The 20,751-nt window shown below is 39.8% G+C and overlaps 1 protein-coding gene across 1 annotated transcript; it reads left to right on the top strand.

Moving 5' to 3' along the window:
- Nucleotides 1-891: 891 nt before the first annotated feature.
- Nucleotides 892-20,003, top strand: pld2 (phospholipase D2). The gene is made up of 24 exons (XM_083926670.1): nucleotides 892-1,011; nucleotides 4,602-4,759; nucleotides 4,871-4,998; nucleotides 5,631-5,773; nucleotides 5,923-6,016; nucleotides 6,345-6,410; nucleotides 6,497-6,555; nucleotides 6,650-6,895; nucleotides 7,011-7,154; nucleotides 7,250-7,333; nucleotides 7,458-7,536; nucleotides 7,660-7,770; nucleotides 8,274-8,477; nucleotides 8,598-8,754; nucleotides 8,846-8,964; nucleotides 9,671-9,784; nucleotides 11,666-11,770; nucleotides 12,178-12,266; nucleotides 12,570-12,683; nucleotides 13,333-13,379; nucleotides 13,632-13,766; nucleotides 14,737-14,890; nucleotides 16,413-16,530; nucleotides 16,648-20,003. Exons 2-24 carry the CDS (start codon nucleotides 4,630-4,632, stop codon nucleotides 16,870-16,872), a joined length of 2,865 nt encoding a protein of 954 aa, XP_083782796.1. The 5' UTR covers nucleotides 892-1,011; nucleotides 4,602-4,629; the 3' UTR covers nucleotides 16,873-20,003.
- Nucleotides 20,004-20,751: the final 748 nt, after the last annotated feature.

Below are 20,751 nucleotides of genomic sequence, written 5' to 3'. Positions count from 1 at the left end.
TCATCTAACGTCTACGAAGCCCCTTTGTGAAGGAAAAAAACGATGAAACGATCCCTGTTTATACAATTATCTGTGCTATTTTAGTGCAGGGTTACAAAGAAACACTTAAATATCTGTGATTTCCCTTTGTTTTGTTTGTTTTTTAGTTGTTTTTTGTTTGTTGCTTAAACTTTTATGTAAATCTTACGTCTATGTATCCATATGCAAGCATGTAATAAGAATGGATTCACTTGTTTAAGGTTTAACTGTACTACATGTAATGCACTGAATTTTTAATAAAAAAATAAAATAAAATAAAGTTGAACGTAGTTGGCGCGACATGTACTTCCGGTAAATCCACTTGTTTGTTAAATCCCATAGTTAAATTCCCCAAAGTTGTGTCGTTTTTTTGTTGTTGATTCAATTCAAGCACTATCTGTAAAGTTTTAGGCTACATATCAAATGTGAGTTTGTGTTTAAACAAAAACAAAAAAAATCGCTAGCAAATTTTTAATTTTGAAAATAATAACCGGAAATCTCGTGATATGTTCCGAGATTCACGCTTCTCGTTGCAGATAAGTAGTGTCACTGGTTTCTCTGACTGCGGGTCCATCTGAGTATCTACCTGCATTCCTGCGTGTGCCCCCCCACGGCGTCCAGTCGGGACTTGTTTTTCCCCCAGTCTCTTTGCATACATCTTACGCTCCGTGTGAACTGGCAGTCCACTTGCGTCACAGCTTCAAAAAAGTCACAAATAAAATAAAAAAACCCTTTCAAAACAGAAGCAAACATGAGCTTCCTTCTGTGACAAAGCAGCCACATATCAAGACATTTCCCATGTCTTTTTGCCTCTGTCTTTACACTACACTTAACTCTGTCCCAGCGGACATGGGAGGGACTACAGTGTGCACACCCGGTCATCACCTACGGGGAATACAAATGAACTCTCCAGCTGGATACAATGAAACGGAGGGCTGCTTTTATCCCGGAGTAGCTGTGTGTTTCTGAGTGGCGGCGGTGTCTGATCTGAAAGTAAGTAGCCTTCATGTACAGGCCTAAAGTAGGCTGTAAAGTAGACGTGTGTTGTTTGCACTCATCTGCCTGATCTGTCGCAGCATTGCCTGATGTAGCCTAAAAACGTCCAGCTGCGGGTTTCACTCCATCGAGGCACATATGTAATTACATATATTTAGCTACTGTCGGTGTGCTGTTTTCGGGGTTACTTCCTTTCGCCAGGTGACATTTGTGGCGTACTTTTGAACTGTGTCTGCGCGGAATGCGACGCTGAAGGAAATCGGGATTTCATGGGTGGAGACGACAAAACTTCGCTTTCAGCATTTTCAGCCAGCACCCTTTACATCCGGAGACTTACTGTGACTGCATACAGTGGATACACTGTTGCCTCTGTTCAGTTAAGAAAGGGTCTCAAACTGATTCAGGTGTAAAAGGAAAGAGATCACGTCCTGGTGGAGCAGTAGCACATTGTAGGCTACAGTCGTATTTTAACTTCCATCAACTCTTAAAAAAAGAGGCAAAAGTGTGCCTTTATCTTCAAAATTAAATCTTAAAAAACCTCGCGACTCCGTTGTCAGTTTGTGTGATGTGTTTAAACGCGTTTAAGGGTAGAATCAGTCACGAATAGTCTATTTAAGGAGACAATTGTGCAGATTTGAGGAAATCCGATGGGCACCAGCACAGGGAACTAGTTGAGTCAGCAGCACTGTTGTTTTAGACGTGTAGGAATCTATGACACATATTCTGATCTTATCACTGGGAGTCTGCCTCCATAGATTATGTTCAGTTGGTCAGGCTGGTGTCTTTAAAGGCCACATGCACATGTTTCTAAAAGATCCGGTTCATTGTGTAAACGTGCCTTTCCCCTACAGCAGGGGACATAAACGTGTGTAGACTGGACTAAGTTATTCAAAAAATATATCAACAATCAATCATACACTGCATGAACCTTGCTTCCCCCATAAGAAGGCACAGATAGAGGAATGAGCTTTGCTTGAGGTGTAATTTCTTTAACGTAACATTTCATAATTTAATAGCATAGTCTAACTTAAAGCATAATACTGACTGAATCAAATCATATTCTGATATGTGCCAGTTCTAGTCATGACAACATCAAAGCAAATCCAAAATGAACTGTAAAATGTGATCAGTTTTGTGCTGGTTAGACCTGGAAGAGTTCAAGAGTTCATCTGTAGATGCAGAGCTGGGGCTGCACAATCACCATAATCACTCTTGTTTTTTGTCCAATGTTATGATCAAGATTATTTACTATGATTAGGGACCAAATATTTTTTATTTGGCTGTCACATATAAATAAACATAGCACCGCTTTAACTTGTACGTGGTGCTACATTAACAAAAACCTTGCATCAGAATAAGAGGTAAAATAGGGTCCTTCTTCACCTGAATACAGTGCATCTCCTAGAAGCAGAATAAAACTGTACCCTCTCTGTTGTATATTACTCTTCTACTCTGGACTGCAGCTAGCTTCCCAAAAAGTGAAGCCAAAACATCTTGACCGCCCATCTTGATCGCTGGTGGACGGCTGCTACTTTATGGAACGGTTGATTTGATAACGACAAGCAGAGCATGCATTTTACATGTCGACATTGCAACCGATCATGTTCATTTAATTGTGGGAAGCTAAAATTGTGATCACACGTAATATTTGATTAAATGTGCAGCCGCCCTACCCTGAGTAAACCTCTACATCATCAGAGAGAGTCGGATATAGAGGTCAGTCGTAAAAACAGGAGTATTTCATGTGATTATAGCAACTTTTCAATTATTCTGGTGCAATAAGGTTTCGTTCATAGAAGAAAGACAGATCCTACACATAGGGGCTTTAAATCTGAGTCTGTCACTGCTGCTGGCAACATGAGTTGGTTACTGATCCAGTGTTGTTGATCAAAAGGTGTGTAGAACAACACACACAAAGATTTATGTTCCTACAACCATTTGTTTGTGTGTAAGATGTGGCGTGGCTTTCAGTAAAAACACTCTCTTCTCGCCAATTTGGTTCATGTTGTAGAGAGCCCTGTGTGGGTGTAGTGTTGTATTTCGCAGGTAGGAAGCCTGAGTAAATAGTGTAGACACAGTTTCACTCCCAACAAACAAAAAACAAGAATATCTTGTGAAGTCAACACTGGACGTTTCTGCCTTAAAGGGTAAAAGTAATCATTTTTAATTAGTTTACTGAACATTATGTATGCTCAGTGGAAACAACAACAAAAAAGCGTGCAGAAAGGATCTAGAAATGGCCCTAACATGGGTTTCATAACAATGAAAACACAACGTTTTCATGGAAATCACGGCTTAACAGTTAAGCTGTTATTAACATTCTTCAACAGATATTTAAACTCAAAGAAATTTAAACTCAATAAGAAACCTATGAGTGTACAGGAAATACCATCTTATAACAACAGTTGCAATAGTTTTTTTTGTCTTCTACTACTACTACTACTATTATACTCTCTCTCTCTCTCTCTCTCTCTCTCTCTTTCTCTCTTTCTCTCTCTCTCTCTCTCTCTCTCTTTCTCTCTCTCTCCTTCCTTCACACACTCACCCCCCCCTCCCTCGTTGCCTCGTTGCCTAGGAAACACTCAGCCATTCAAAGATATCTACCCACACACTATACAAAAGGGTTCACACACACGCCCTTTTCTGCCAGTAGCTGTGTCCTAGACTTCTCGTGTGTCGCAGTGTCGATGACCTGACCAACAGGTGAATGCCACAACATGCCTGCGATGTATGAATTTTTACTGTTACACGTTTATGGCATTGTAACAGTGGTTCTTCTAATACTACAATAGCCTGTTGTTAAATGTTCTGATACTGAGTTGAACGCCTCTCCTCGTGTGATCACGATTGTAGCTCTCCTCAAAGATTAGGTTCACTTCAATGACCTGCTCGTCCTGTCAGTTTATTTCACCCACTCTCCAGCTCCTTTAGATATTTAACTCCATCCCCAGATAACATAGCTGTGTTGTTTTTAATTACTCGGGCTGGTGGTACCAGTTCAGTGCTGCTTTTGCTACTGTTACTCAGTCATCTAATGCAAGCAACTACCGCTGAGTGTGCTTCATCTACTGACTTTATTTTTAGTTCATGCACTTCTACTACTACAGTATTAGTAAGCAGTAGTAGTTAGAATTAACAGTATAATTACTGATACCAAAAATATGACGATTTTTGCTCAATCAAATGATTACTGCAAGTATATGGTTCACAAATTGCTTCAAATTTCATGTGCAAAACATGGCACATACGTGTGTGTATATATATATATATATATATATATATATATATATATATATTTTTTTTTTACTTTTATATATCACTTTTGCCTTTTCTGGAATACTCCATCACCTTACTGTTTATTATTTGAGGGGATAAAATGCTGTAAACTTCAAGCTGGTGACTTTGAAATCTCAATCTGCAGTGACCTGTACGAAGAGATTGGTCTCAGTTTCACATCTGTTTGATTGTTACGCCACTTTCTCATGCATTCCACTGTAGTGCACATAATGTATGCTTAGCGGTGAGAAGGTGCACAGGCTCTGCACTGTAAATGTAAAAAAAACCCTTTCTGTTTGTCTTTACACCAGGGCAGCTGGCACTAGCTCCTACGGTGTGATGGCCACCCCGGATGTGATCGAGCCAATGGCTCAGAGCTCAAAGGCCCAAAGCTTGTCCAGAAGACGCTTTTCACACAACATACAGGGTCTGAGTCCAGATGAGATAGATGGTCTAATGTCCAGCAGTGGTAAGAAAAACTATCCCTTTTTATAAAAAACAAACAAACATTTAACTATCAAAACTCTAATGGCTGCACCACAAGACTCTTTTTAAAATGTTCTAATCTTCTAAATCACAGACGGCCGTCCTTTCCTGGTGGTGCATCATCTCCCTGAAGTAAAAGAGGAGGGCATACCTTACTTGATGCCTGGTATCCCTATTACATGCAGAGTGGATAACACAGAGAAATACACCACTCGCTCAAAGGTACACCTGTTAAGTTTTTAATTATATATGGAAAATCATTTACATTTGGTTCTTTTGGTGGATGTTAGTATTTATAGGAAGCTTTAGATGAGCCTAACATGAAAGCAGACACATTTAACTTTAATTACTGTTAATAACCATGTCAAAACATTTTCTAAGTCTTATTGACCAACTCATGACCATCCCATCAATCACTTTTGAATATCTGATTTCAAATATTTAAACTCGACTGTACTTTACCATACTGACATTATGTTGTCAATCAAATCTGTGAAAGCATACAAACTGCAGATCAAACTTTCTTGCTTATATTAAGAGCTGTCTGTCAGTCGGTGTCCCTTTTCTGAAGCTGCTGTCTGTGTGTGTGTGAACTTTGTGTGGTTTGGTTTGAGCCAGCAGACTAAAAGCTGTTATATTAGCCTGCTGTTGGTCAGATAGAGAGGTAGGCGAGAAATGTGACGGCAAGCTGCCATGTGTTGAGTGTAGATTCAGTGTTATAGGTAGGGCAGTTGAGCATAGTGTTGAGAGTGTTTGAGGGAGTGGGTGTTTCTGTAAGATCTGGCTTTACAGCTGGGGTCTCATTGCATATCAGTTCTTCTCACTTTGAACTCATCATCTCAACACCCCTCCAGGTCCATGTAGGCACCCTATACACAGTGCAGCTAACACATGGCCACTTCCACTGGACAGTGAAGAGGAAGTACAAGCACTTCCAAGAGCTGCATCGAGACCTTTACAAGCATAAGATGATGCTTCACTTGCTGCCTCTGGGAAGGTCGGTGCACCAATCTGTTTGTTTTAATCATGCAAATCACGCATCTCACTCTGAGAGACTTGCAGTGGAAATCCATGTGATGTTTTGCTTTTAATCGTCAGATTTTCTGAATCCCTGACTTTTTTTGAATATTCAAATTTCTCTCAAAGATTTGCAAAGGACAGGCAGCAGCTGAGAGCCATGTCAGAGGAAATGCCCAGCCTACACGGGACTGAGCGGACCAGGAGGACCTCCAGCAAAATGGTATCAACCATACCAATCAGATCAGACTGTACATATAAATGATGTGGCAAGATTTTAAATGTATTTTATTTAAAGAAGACGATTGATAGCTGCTCTACTACTGCTGTTGGCCTTCTTTGCTGAGTCCTATTTTAAATATGATAATAGAGATATTATATATATATATATATATATATATATATATATATATATATTAAAACTGCCGCCTTTTGAGGGAAAATATAATCTATAAAAATTATATCATCAATATATTGTAACAAATCAGCGCTACACAACAAAAAAAAACACTTTTACATATGACTTCTATTTACCTGCTTTCCTGTTGCAGAAATACCTTGAGGAGTACCTGAATGGTCTGCTGGAGAACTCATTTTGTAGGAATGACCACAGCATGGTAATAGCTTTAAAACAAAGGCATACGCACATACAAAGTGGATGTCATGCACCATGATGCCATTTTCTCATCCACTCTTTTTCCAGCTGGAATTCCTTTCTGTCGGAGCTCTCTCCTTCGTCACTGACCTCGGACCTAAAGGCTTGTAAGCAAACTTCCTGAGAGTACGTGTGAGTAATGTGGAGAAGAGGGAAAATGACTGAGAGATTAATTGTGCGACATGTGTCGACCTTTCTCAGGGAGGGACCCATCTTTAAGAGGTCGGGGGGTCACCGGATCCAAGGGCTGAACTGCATCGGCCATCATCAGTTCTGTTTCCGCTGGTCACGGCGGTGGCTCGTGGTGAAAGACTCCTTCCTGATGTATATGAACCGAGACAACGGCAACATCAACTTTGTGTTGCTGTATGACCCGGAGTTCAAAGTGAAAGTGGGTCGAGCTTACACAGACACCAGATATGGAGTCTGCATTGAGAACTTCACTCGGTGAGCCAGCTGTGTGTTTGCCGACACACTGAGACCTCCAGCATACTGCATATATTTATGTCTGGGGTTATGTTGTGTTTGTGATACATGCATGGCCCGTTTGTATTTTGTTCAGGAGTCTGATCATAAAATGCAGCAGCTATAGACAGACTCATTGGTGGAGCCATGAAATCAACCGGCTTGCTGACACCTGCGACTTTCTCAAGGTGCAACGCTTCGATGGGTTTGCTCCGCCACGGGAGGAAACGCTCACTAAATGGTCAGATATGTATTCTGAATTCAGATTTCTAATATCCGTCTTCACATTTCATCCTGATTTGCAAAATTTTCATGGTTTGTGTAAATTATTTGAAGGTATGTGAACGGCGGGGGCTACTTTGCAGACCTGGCTGATGCTCTGGAACAAGCCAAGGAGGAAATCTTCATCACAGATTGGTGGTAAGTGTAATTTCTTGATTTAGTGATGTAGAGGCTTCGTTATACCAAGTTGCACCGTCTTAAATAATTTAGCTACACATAAGGATATTTCTAATGTGACTCATGTAAATGTCTTTTTTGTCAGGCTCAGCCCTGAAGTGTTCCTCAGGAGACCAGCAACTGATAACTACTGGCGCTTGGATGAGATCCTCAAACGCAAAGCAGTAGGGATTCACTCTGTCTCTTTCTTCTCTTCTATGCAATTTAAATGATTCTCAAATCCGACATTACCTGTGCTGATCATTTTTTTCAAATGGCGTCACCTCTCTTTAAACTTTTTCCTATAGGAGCAAGGAGTCAAAGTGTGTGTCCTGCTGTACAAAGAAGTGGAGCTCGCACTTGGCATCAACAGTGAGCACAGCAAGAAGACTCTGATGAATATGCACCCAAACATCAAGGTCTGTCACATCGCCACATTATTTAATATTTGCAATTAACAGAGGCCTCATCTCATGTTTAACCAGACTGTATAAAATATGAACTTGGTCTCTGTTAGATCACACACAGTTTTCTGAATAGCCAAAATGAAGCTCACAGTTGGTGGCTCTAGTACGCTGCCTGCTCCCGGCTAATCCAAAAAACGGGCAAAAAGGTGGAGTGTCTATGGAGTTGAGATGGACCAAATGTTAACAGCACCCACCTATCACTCAAAGTGGCCATGCCCTTAATTATGCATAGCTTTAAGCCTTAAGATAGTTTAAAGGGGAGAGTTTATTTCAACTGTAAAGTTGAGCTTTTTAACATGGGGGTCTATGGGAATTGACTCAGTTTTGGAGCAATCTTCAAGTGGCCAATCGAGGAACTGAAGTTATTGGCACTACCCACACACTTACGTGTAGGCTTCATGTTTTATCCCTTGAGGTTCCCGCCAACATCAAATATAACCCTTTATGTTCACTAGGTTATGCGACATCCTGACCATGTGTCGGCCGTAGTGTTCCTGTGGGCTCACCACGAAAAGATGGTGGCCATTGACCAAACAGTCGCCTTTGTGGGGGGTATTGACCTGGCGTTTGGGAGGTGGGATGACAGCCAGTACCGGCTTACTGACCTGGGTTTGACAGCCCACAATGTAACCGAGGAGGAGCCCAAAGGAGATACAGTAGTAAGAACCTGTCTTTTTAAGCTTCTTCATTGCCACCTTTTAAGCATGAATATTTTTTAAATAGTTCATGAACCAGTGTTATACTCCCTCCAGACACTAATAGATGTCTCTGTTAACCAGGATAATGGTGTGGCTGATGGTCCAAAACCATCTGAACCAGATAAGCAAGCAGAGCAGAACCCTGATGATCTGACTTGCAACTGTAAACTTTGGCTTGGCAAAGACTACAGCAACTTTATCAGGAGAGACTGGGTCCAACTGGACAGACCCTTTGAAGGTATATCATCTCCTTCAGTATCACACACATGCAGTCACTGAAAGGCTCTGACAACAGGGCCCTGAAAGGATTGCTTTTTATATTTTTACAGATAACATCGACCGTACTCAAGTTCCCCGCATGCCGTGGCGTGATCTGTCTGCAGCTGTTCATGGCAGGGCTGCCAGGGATGTAGCCCGCCACTTCATCCAGCGCTGGAACTTCACCAAGGTCAGACTCAGAGGAAAATTCTGTCTCTTTAAAGATTACTTGGTTTTTATTTTCATAGTTATGGCCTAAATAACGGCATATTAGCATAATAATATAAACATCTTCAGAGACTGGAGCATGAGTCCTTTGTTTGACTCACCTTTTAAAATTAGTCTCCACATGAAACAAGCTTCAGATGGCTTTTACACATATTTTATCGTAACTATCTAAAGCAGTTGTTTGGGAGTGTAAACAAAGTTTCAAGACAATTCTTATTTATTTCAAGAGATATTTTGATGATTTAAATCCGTCTCCGTGTCATAGCAGTGTGGGCAGTGTGGGCAGATAAAAGGTGTTTCCATTGAGGCAGAAATCCCTGCGGTGATCAATGCGCTGCAGCCATGGAGGAAAGCCAAACACCGTTTTTTTTGGCTCACACTGCCCACACTGCCATGACACACAGCTGCTTGAAAAATTGGCAAACATACTCCTTAAAGTCATCACATAATGCTAAAAAAAATCAATCTGAGACTGTTGTCGTGGCCTTGTTGGAACTTGTAAGCTGTTGTCTACTGTAAGCTGCCTCTACTATGTTATAATGCTTTGCTTACATATTGGGTTATGAGTCACAACTACAACAATGGGACTCAGATAGAAAGTAATAAAATAAACCTGACCATGGGAAGTTAAAACGTCTGGCTCTATTCATTTGTTTTGTCTTCTCTAGATCTTCAAAAACAAGTACAAGGACGAGTTCTTCCCTTACCTTCTCCCCAAATCTAACTGCACGGCTGATTCACTCTCATTCACTGTGCCTGGATCCACGAAGGCCAGAGTGCAGGTATTTATGCACCTAAGATCGAGTCACTATCTGTGAAAAACCTCTGCAAAAGTTGTGTAGTAGGAATACTAAAAATATGTGAAACTCTTAATGAATGATAATGTGCATGCTATGTAATCCTATAGAATAAAATAGAATAAAAATGTATAACCCTTCTATGAATAAGGTCTTGAGGACTTGCAACCTGTGATCTACATTTTAAACCCGAAAGAAGAGACGCTTTCAAAACATACCTGGCAGGTGATTGAATGAAACATCTGTCCATCAAACTCTCGCCAATGTCAATCAGGAGAAAAGAGAAAAGCCTTCAGTGCTGTTCTATTCTTTCAATAAAGAAATACTCTCCAGTTCTGATAGAACTGATGCTATTGCAGCATCTAAGCTTACCTCTTTAGGAGCCGTCATTGTTTAGAATGTGTGGCTACCTCGCTATCCCCAGCTCCCCTGTCAACTGCCAGTAGCTCCTTACAGGCTAGTGATTGGCCAGCTCACCTTTGCTCAAAACAAAAACACATTCATTGAAGCCTGACATGGTGGATATTTTAGTGTGACGGGAACGTAATGATCTGAGCTGCTGTGCAAGGTGATCCAAACCCTGACCTCGCACTCAAATAGCCCATGCACACTCCATGTAGATTTGCTCTGCTTCTGCTAAAACGGTTTGCTTTCATGCAGATATATCGTTGCACAGATTTCCTGCGCTCCAGCTTCAGCCCTTTTTCTTACATGCAGGCTGCTTCTGTGCCCTCGTGAAATGTCTACTCTCAGATAATCTTTGTAATAAGCCGGTCAGATGTCCCCAACCAACCTGGTTCAGTGTTGACAGATGGTCTTCCAATGCTCTTAAATAAATACGGGGGGGAAAAGTCCTGAAGGTAAATGTAGCGATTTTCAGCCATTGCACACACAGTCTCTTATACAAAGACTGTTCCCACGTGATGTTAGTGTTTCAGATAAATCAGACTTTTCTTCTATTCACCGTGGGTGGCAGTTCGTATGGACAGTTGTAAAACAAGCTAAATAAACACCTGAGATATGCTTCCACCTAGAGCCGCCCAGAAACCATAGTGCCCTGCCCAGAAAATCAACCCTGTGTTCTTTCCGCACACAAAAACAGATATATACATATTTTAAGACACCATGCTGCTTGTCATTGCCAGTTATTTTTGAGAAATGAATGAAATGTAATTACTTTAAACAAACAAGAACATTTTAGGTCCCTACTGGCGTCTACCCTGCATTTTACATTGTGCGGCACCAAGTCAAATCTAGCAGGAAAATCAAATGGATTTCTCTACTACACACAACAAAGAGACACTCTTGTTCTGGCTTAGGAAGTGCAGATAAAGTATTCAGAGTGTTTTGGGATGGCAGATGGGGGAACAAGAGTACAGGCTGTGTAAGAAACTCTCTTCCAACATGTTTATCCTGTTCAGTAAAGCCAGAGAAAACAAATGCACTGCCAAAGGCTAGGAGGGCGGAAAAGTGGAAGCATCTCATTTGCAACAGGCTTCTCGGGTAATGTGGTCCGGATTGTGAGAAACACTTAGCACCTGGCATGACATAGGCAATCGGTCTTGCTCTATGCTATTGTTTTGTGTGTTTGAAATGAGTATTGTGTAACAATAGCTTTTTGCTGTTTGTATTTTCTTCTTCAATTGCGGGTTGTGGCCTGTAACCTGAACTCTTGCTATAACCTATAAGGTTTTGTTGAACTCATATTCAGGTTTCTATTATTATTGTTATGTTATTATGATATGTGAGGCAAAGAAGACACAGCTAGTGAACTGGTTGCACAGACTTCTGAGTTTTTGAGTGTCAAACCATTTAAAAACTAATAACAGAGCGCCTGTCTCACTGACCGACGTCTCTTTTTTCCAGGTGTTGCGCTCTGCAGACCGTTGGTCTACTGGAACCTGTGAGAACTCAATTGTCAACGCCTACATCCACACCATCGAGAACAGCGAGCACTACATCTACATTGAGGTAACCGGTCACAGACACAAATGTGGCTGATAATATCTACCTGTGCTTTTTGATGACTTGTTTTACATCTGAACATTTAAACAAACAGATCCTGTAAAAATCATAGCAAAAATCTGTCACTCTAACTGCACAAAATTTTAGTAGTAACACCTAAGAATGTATAAATACATTTATTTGTATGTATATACAAATCGCCGTCCCTTTATTTCTGATGTTTCAGTATGTGATTCTTGCTTACAAACCATTTATTTAACATGTCGCTGAGAGATTCTGTAGCCAATGTGTGTCTAATTATGAGGTCTCATGAGTCTGAATATAACTAGGCTCGGCCCTGTTCTCGCCAGCTACCTACCTGTTTTAGCCCTCACCTCATACTGAGCCACCATCTGCCGTCTTTCTGCCCTCAGAACCAATTCTTCATCAGCTGTGCCGATGGGAAGACTGTCCATAATGGGATCGGTGATGCAATTGTGGATCGAATCTTGCGTGCGCACAGGTCTGGTCTACACACACACACACACACACACACACACACACACACACACACACACACACACACACACACACACACACACACACACACACACACACACACACACACACACACACATACATACATTCTTGAACCTTGAAGTTGTATAGCTGTTTTTCATGAAGCTCAAAGTGGATATAAAACCAAAGGAATACATTTCAGCCTTTTGAAAGATGAGATCATAGAAATATAAGTGAAAGGAATATATTAATGTTTTAATAGCACACTTGTAGACAATGTGCGTGTTGTCATTGTGTCTTAATGCAGAGAGCAGAAGAAGTACAGAGTGTTTGTGGTGGTTCCTTTGCTTCCTGGATTTGAGGGAGACCTTAGTGCAGGAGGTGCAACTGCCATCCAAGCTATTCTGCACTTCACTTACAGGTGAGTGCCTTTTCCTCCTGTTATCGTTCTGTTCTTTACTCAATCCACCGACCAGAAGGAGCATTATAACATACAACTTCTGAACTTCCCGAACTTCCATCTGGCTCAGAGACATTTTTCCTGTCATGTAGAGATGTAGTTGATAAAGATTTATGATTTATGATTATTAAAATCATGTGGATAAGATAAGATCATTCTTTGTTAGTCTCACATTTTCAGTGTTACAACAGCAAGGAAAATGCAAATAACAAAAGCATCAATAAAAAATGCCAGATATAATGAATAGGTCAACACAAAAAAAGCTAACAGTGAAAAGTTAACGGTTAAAAAAGTTAGTAAACTATAAAAAAGTAAACAGTAAAAACCTAAATATGACCAGTTAATTGACTGGAAGGTATAATACACAGTATTCACAGTATGACTGGTGAAAAGCTGCACTAATTATAAAGATCTTATTTTGATTTTCGTAGCCTTAAAATTATACTCCCTAATATTTTCACGAAATCTTCTATGATAATTATGTCTGTAATTTTTTTCCGTTTTTACGTCCTTGAGGCCTTTTTATAGACTGTATGTATTTTTCTCATTTATTCTTATATTATTCTCCTATATTGTGTTAATGACGTCATTTTGATGGATAATTGACTAGGACCATGTGTCGAGGGGAGCACTCCATCCTGTCAAGACTTAGTGAAGGTGAGTTTTCAGTCAGGTTTCTACTCTCGTTTACACACAAAAATGTCACATTCAATCACATAATACCATGATTCCTCTCTAATGTGTTTCCTTCTTTCTCTTCATGTTGCTCCTTTTAAACTGAAGCTTCTGGTACTAGGTATCTGTCCGGCAGTCTGCATTTTCACCCTTTCCTTTGTTCACATCCATTTTAAGAGTGTATGTGAGTTTCTTGATACATTTTCAGTGTTTTTTTTATTACCCCCCAACCAGTTAAGGACTTGTGGACGGAGTACATCACATTCTGCGGCCTGAGAACACATTCCCGGCTCTGCCAGTCACTTGTCACAGAGTTCATCTATGTTCACAGCAAGGCCCTCATTGCTGACGACCGCTGCTATATCATTGGTGAGTCACAACCAGCACAAACTGTGCCAGTACAGTGTTTTTTAATCAATGCATCCAGCTGTAGTTTAATAGCACCTTTTTAAAGCTGACAAATATAACTCTGGCAAAGTGAACGTAAGCTAAATTATTTAAATAAATTATTATTGGAATAAAATGTAATATTTTAGCTCTTTTTAAATAGGGTGTATTAAAGGACTGTGGCCAGAGAATAGCAAGATCAAGTAATGAAGAACAATGTATAAAAGATCTTATTTTGATATTCTGTAATACATTTAAATGTTTTAGTAGCCTTTTGAAATCAGACCTAGTTTTGATGCTATTTATGGTTGTATTTTTGTTTTGGTTGTACATTTTGTCCATTGTGAGTGGTGGCGTTGAATTCAAGAAGTTGCCTTTTCATGTGCGTGGGATTCTCAGGGAAAAGTTGGATGCATGTAATCCAGGGTTACTCTAATTTATCTCACTGATATCAGCCTTACTGTTTACTCCGGTCGCTCTCCTCATGCCGTATTGGAGCTGTATTACGTTACTGAATGCAAACCTAACATTTCCTACTGTCGCTCAATCACATTAAGAGTGTTCAAGCGACAAAATGTGGAGTGGCTTTTAATGTGAGGCATTTACAGGAATGCAATGTAATTAATACGTGGCCAAATTATCTATGGCCAGAGCGGAAATCTTTGGGATCAGTTTAACTTAAAAGCACTATTTAATGTTAAACCAGCTTGAAAGGGTGAAACTTAAATAGAAAGTTTTAAATTAGTGTTCTGTATTTCCATGGTTGAATTTCTTCCAGGGACACTATGACATGTCAGCTTTGAATTCAACATTGTCAGATTTCATATCATACAGTGTAGACGTAGAGTATAAACCTTAGAGTACAAAGCTTCATGCATTGTATACTGGTTTGGCGAGTGATGCTTCTGAAAGAACAGATTGTTAATGCTCGTACTGTCCACATGTGTTCCAGGATCAGCCAACATCAATGACCGCAGCATGCTGGGCAACAGAGACAGTGAGATGGCAGTGTTTGTCGAAGATGAAGAGCGGGTCCCATCCGTCATGGGAGGGGAGGAGTACCAGGCAGGACCCCTCACACTTGCACTACGTAAAGAGTGTTTCAGGTCAGGATGAAATATGACATTCTGTTAATGTACCATCTTGTTTCCCGTGAAGCCAGCAGATATCTGGGCTAAAACTTCCTCTTCCGAGGGGCTGTAAATGTTTATGGTCCGGTACTCAGAATTTTCTAAATTACAATAAAATCCTTCCAGATGACCTTTTTTTTCTTCAAAAATAGTAATAATAATATGAAAAACTTATACTATGTACTATTATAATAAAATATATACTGGAGATCAAAATTAGAGAACAATATTAATTCTTGTTTTATTCTAAAATATTTCTATTTTTTATGGTTCAGAATTTGGTAGATATTTTGGTAGGTATCTGCTGTGTCTATACCACATGCATAACCAAGGCACTCACCAAAAGTGAGCATAATTAGAGAACAGTAACCATTGTGTCAGAAGAGAAGATTTCAACAAGGTTTTCTTAGGGCAATAAGATTAAAAAATAATAGAAAGTGTAGAGGCTCTTGCTTTGAATGACTTCAGCACATCTGCGCCCACAGGACATCACTAGTTTCTCACACTGCTCTGGTTTGATCTTGGTCCATTCTTCTTGCAGTCTCTACCACAGTTCAGTAACTGTAGTGGGTTTCTTAGCCATTACTTTGTCACCAAGGATTTTCCAGAGATTCTCTATAGGGTTTAGAGCTGGACTCGGACACTTCCTCCTCCGAATTTAACTGACTTCTTTAGACACTTTGGATTCAGTCTTTCTCCAGTCCAACGCCGAACATAATATTTCCCATCAGACCCAAATAAATTTGACTTTAGCAATGTCATGTCATGGTTTGGGGGATGTTTTCGGCAGCAGGAGTTGGGCCACAGCTACATGGCAGGGTGAATGCAAATGTTTATGTTAACCTCCTTCAGCAACATGCAATACCTCCACTGCTACTGTCCCAATCAGCATCAGTTTTCATACAAGACAAAGTCCCCGGTCACACTGCAAAAACAGGTTAAGCAGTTCCTTGAAACTAATAATATTGAAACAATGAAATGGCCAGTTCAGAGTCCAGATTTAAACCCCATAGAGGATCTCTGGAAAATCCTTGGTGACAAGGAATGTCTAAGAAACCCACTACGGTTACTGAACTGTGGAGGAGATTGTAAGAAACTAGTGATGTCCTGTGGGCAGTAATTCAAAGCTGTGGCCTCTACACTTCCCATTCATTTTTTAATCTTATTGCCCTGAGAAAACATTTTTGAAATCTTCTCTTTTGACACAATGGTTACTGTTCTCTAATTATGCACAGTTTTTTCACAAAAAATATTGTTGAAATGCCTTGGTTATTTAAAAACACATGCTAGCACAGCAGTGGGATAGCCACAGCAGATATTCTATTAAATTGTGAACAATAAAAAATGTATTAATAATTTGTTCTCCAATTTTGATCTCCAGTGTAGTTTCATTCTTACTTAAAAACTTTAAACGTATTGTGACATCAACACAACATTTGTGTTGTTTGAATGCACTGTGCTTGCTGAACATTTGACCATTATCTATGTCCCTCACCAGTGTTCTCGTTGGAGCGTCTTCAGACCCCAGTATCAATGTTGATGATCCAATCAGCGATGAGTTCTTTTTCTTGACCTGGAATGAACCTGCTAAACTGAATGCCGCCATTTATGACAAGGTATAAATGACATAAATACATTTGTGTCATAAAGATTGATCTTTTCATTCCACAGTAGCAATGTGTAATATCACTTTTCTTACCTCTCCTTTGTTCTGATTGGCTGGTCTATAAAAGGTCTTCAAGTGCTTGCCCAACAACAACGTCCACAACATGCGAGAGCTGAAGGAGTACTGCAGCCAGGAGCGCCTCTGTGATACAGACCCTGAGCAGGCCGTAGAGGAACTGAAGGCCGTCCGAGGGCTGCTGGTCCACTTCCCCCTGAGGTTCCTGTGTGAGGAGAACCTGCTGCCTCCGCTGGGCACTAAAGAAGGCATGGCTCCTGTAGGGCTGTGGACATAACCACAGCTCAGCCCAGATCAGACCACTACATAACTGCTAAAGGGCTACTGCACCACATGCTCCTCCTTGTAGTTTCTAATGTCAAGCACAGTACACTAAGGTAGTTACAAGGCAAGCACATCAATGGTGTGGAAAATACATCAACAGCATTTCTTTGTGCATCATTGATGTTTTTTATACTGTGTTCTCATACTGACGATAAGCTTGTCTGAACATAACACTGAAATGTAGATTGTATCATGATTTAGAACAGTAGATTAACATGCACTGGCCAGTTTGTTCATGATGATGGCGTCTGCTTCATAACTTGCGCTACAGTGCGATCTGCACTGCAGGGCTGACAGTGGCGTTCAACACACAAATTATTGTATGAGTCAGGAGAGGATTGCGAGTTTCTATTTGAAATCAAGCATCTCACATGAACTGGGAACATAGTGTACATTTATTGGTACAAGGTTTTGGATAGGTGGGTGGCGCCGTCTTTCTCTCTCTCTCTCTCTCTCTCTCTCTCTCTCTCTCTCTCTCTCTCTCTCTCTCTCTCTCTCTCTCTCTCTCTCTCTCTCTCTCGCATGCTTGCTCTCCCTCTGAGGCTTCACCTCTCACTGCAGTGCCAGCAAATCTGTCAGAACATTTGTGGTTGTTATGGTGACGGATATAAAGAGATGACTGGATTGTAGCTGAAGTAAAGACCGGCTAGGGAGAACAGGGAGAGTTCTGATAAGAGGGATGACTTATTAAAAAAAAGGAGAGTGTACAAGAAATAAGAGGGGAATGTGTTGATAGAGGACTCATCCTTCTTGTGGAAGTGAAACTATTTTAATATTTTGGGATGAATGATCAGGTGGGAAAACTGTGATAGGGAGAGAAAAGGAGGACAAGATAATTAAAGGGTGTTAGGCGGATTTACTGCTAATTGTTGCTGGGGTTTTTTTTTAAGTCACCATGACAACCAGTGTGAATTAATATTTCACATGTCAGCAGAACAGAACAAAACATTCCACTTCCGCTATTTCCATGTGGGCTCTCAATTTCTTACATATCTACACTTTATTAATTTACATGAAGCAGGTTTGTATAAAGGCCCATTTCATGGAGCCACAACACTGAGTAGTGACATATTGTGGCTTCCATTCATTGTGTAATGGAGCAACGTCTAGTCATATTTTTATTCTTACTGTGGCTACGTAACATTAGGGTGTCTCTGTCGTGTGTTCAAAGTGATAAGCTTTATGAACAACAGAGAGTGCGCTGTAGACTTTTTTTGCCCATGTTTTGCCTCTCAGGCTTCACACAGTTTGCTTTACTTCATTGGTGGTTGTATGTTTGCTTATGTATTGGGGCTGAATGGAGCCTGAGAGGGAGGCCACAGGCACTTTTGGGTTATAAAAATCAATTAATCTTAAAATATTTTAGAATTGAACATTAATCAAATGAGACTTTAAAGGTCCCATATTGTAACAAGTGAGATTTCCACGTCTTTTTTGATTGTAAAGCAGGTCAGTGTACTATAGAAATACTGTGAAAGTATCAAAATGCTCAATACACAGAGAAAAACACACAGCCCGTATTCAGAAACTGTACGGTTGTGATGTCACAACTATACTATTTATAGGTAGAAAGTGTTGCTATAGTGACGTTACAGTCTTTCACGGCTGTAATGACCATGCAGTGATGCAGAGAGCGCAGATGCAGAAGACCCAGAAACTCTGACCAATCAGAACAAACTGGAATTTTTCCGAAGGGGGGCTTAAAGAGACAGGTGCTAAAACTGAACATTTATGGGATCTCTAAACCAAAACAAATTTTAAGTTTTGTTTCGTATTAGTTCACATCAGCGATTCTCTCGAAACCTTCTGATTCCTTTTACAGAGCCATGAGGAACTTTGTGACTATTGAGCAAGTCTTGCACTGGACACATTTGTAACATTCCTCTTTTGAAATATTCCATTGACTGAGTTGGAAATATCATGTAATCATTAGGCAGAACATACAGTAGAAGCTTCCTTCCTCTTGTAAAAAAACAGGACTCTGATTTACTTTAATGCAATAACGAAATGTGACGCAAGTTTCCTTAGCTGTAAGATACAGTATGGGTGACAGAAAAGGAGTTTGACCAAGGTGAGAAGAAAATTAGGAAGTTCTGTGACCGGAGAAAACAATATTTCTCACGTGGCACACAGTCTTGCCAAGTTTTATCAGTGCCTCTGTAAAGCACATATATCAAGGTTTTTAGAGTGTTTAGATAACAACCAGAAGAGAGGCAGACAATAGGCAGTATGTGGAGCTGTTGAATGGGGCTTTATTTTTATATTTTTAGACTTTCAGTGGTATTGTCATTGAACATTTTTTGTTCCATGTATTTTAAAGAGACCTATACGTTAATGGTGACTTGAAGTGATGGATTGATGTGAGTGACATTACCAAAATTCAGTTCATAATACTAAAAAGTGGAAATTTGCTGAACCTACTTAGACAGGGGCAATGAAATTGCACAGACTTCCTCAGAAGCTTTTCAAGACATGCCCCTGAGTCAACAACACTACCAAGGTGGTTTAAGTGCAAACGCGTCTGTAAATCTGACTGATAGCAAACACCACCTTTCCTCTACATGAAGCACCGTTCACACCATTTCTAAACCATGTGTTTAGAAATGGTGCTTTGCTAACTTCAGAAGTAGTTACACTTTCCTTCAGAAGATATAAAAAAAGCCACTAGGAGCCTTTGCACACTGGAAACTGGGTATTTCCGAGCCTCTCTTATACAGCACAAAATGGTTGTCTTGAGGGTTTTCTTTGTTTAAAAGATTCAGAAGTGTGTGTGGTATATTGACCTTATACTGTTTCTATCATATTTTTTTTTATTGAACTAATAGCCAGCATTGCCAATACATTTTTATGAATATACTACTAATTGAAATGTGTGTTTTTAACTCATCCCTATTATCCTTAACAGTCACCATGTGAAACCTTTGTGTATGCGAACCTGTAGATTATAGGTTACTAACAGTGGGGGGTAGAGACAATAAATATTCTTACTCAATCACTAAGGTATGTTGCTTTTCTTGCGTTTCTTCAATAAAGTTGTTTTTTATGGCATTTCAAAGTGAATATCTACTTTCACTTTGATTTCAAAATGGCAAACTTCCCATGTACTGTTTTTATTTTATATGAGAACATATGGCATATTTATACTTATAATATAAAGAAGTGTAAACAATATGAAACAGATACATTTTATGTAATGACATATTTACTTTCAATGTTACATAGAGAACCATAATGTTATTGATGATATTCCTAAAATCTAGACAATATACTGTTAGCTATATATGTTTGTCACATTCCACAGCCAGAAATACTGATATCATCCAGAGATTTAAATATATTAGAATACTTGTGATAATGTTTCTTTATAGGTTTATATTCTGTGTAAACCACTGGTTACACTTCTGTAAATGACAGTAACACCCTTTGCTCTCTGTAGCCTATATCCTTGGATCGAATGTATTTTAATAGAGCAATTTGGAGACCCAGTGGATATAGAAACTGGACTTTATATATACACTGGAGATCAAAATTAGACAACAAGTTAATACTTGATTTATTCTGAAGTTAATAATGATAAATAATAACTATCCGCTGTCACTATACCACTGATGTACTAGCATGTTTTTTAAAGCACTAAGGCACTTCAACAAAAACCTTTATTTTTTTGAATAAATAAATCATTAATAATTTGTTCTCCAAAGAAATTTTGATGTAGTGCAGTGTATATATGTGATGTAAATAAAGCCTGCATGCAGTACCCAGGCTACTGCCATATAACAGCCTCAGTTTTATGATTATTTTTCTTTTAACTCTTGGTGGACAGCTTTGGAAG

The sequence above is a fragment of the Echiichthys vipera genome (assembly GCF_963691815.1).
Source record: "Echiichthys vipera genome assembly, chromosome: 14".
Lineage (NCBI taxonomy): Eukaryota > Metazoa > Chordata > Actinopteri > Perciformes > Trachinidae > Echiichthys > Echiichthys vipera.
The sequence above is the reverse complement of the archived record's forward strand: the minus strand, read 5'-3'. Positions and strand labels throughout refer to the sequence as shown.

Excerpts from the sequence above, each read along its gene's own strand:
- pld2 (XM_083926670.1), top strand. The coding sequence starts at position 4,630 with ATGGCCACCCCGGATGTGATCGAGCCAATGGCTCAGAGCTCAAAGGCC. Across the intron at positions 11,771-12,177 it reads AGCACTACATCTACATTGAG|AACCAATTCTTCATCAGCTG; the intron begins GTAACCGGTCAC and ends TTCTGCCCTCAG. Across the intron at positions 13,380-13,631 it reads CCTGTCAAGACTTAGTGAAG|TTAAGGACTTGTGGACGGAG; the intron begins GTGAGTTTTCAG and ends CCCCCCAACCAG.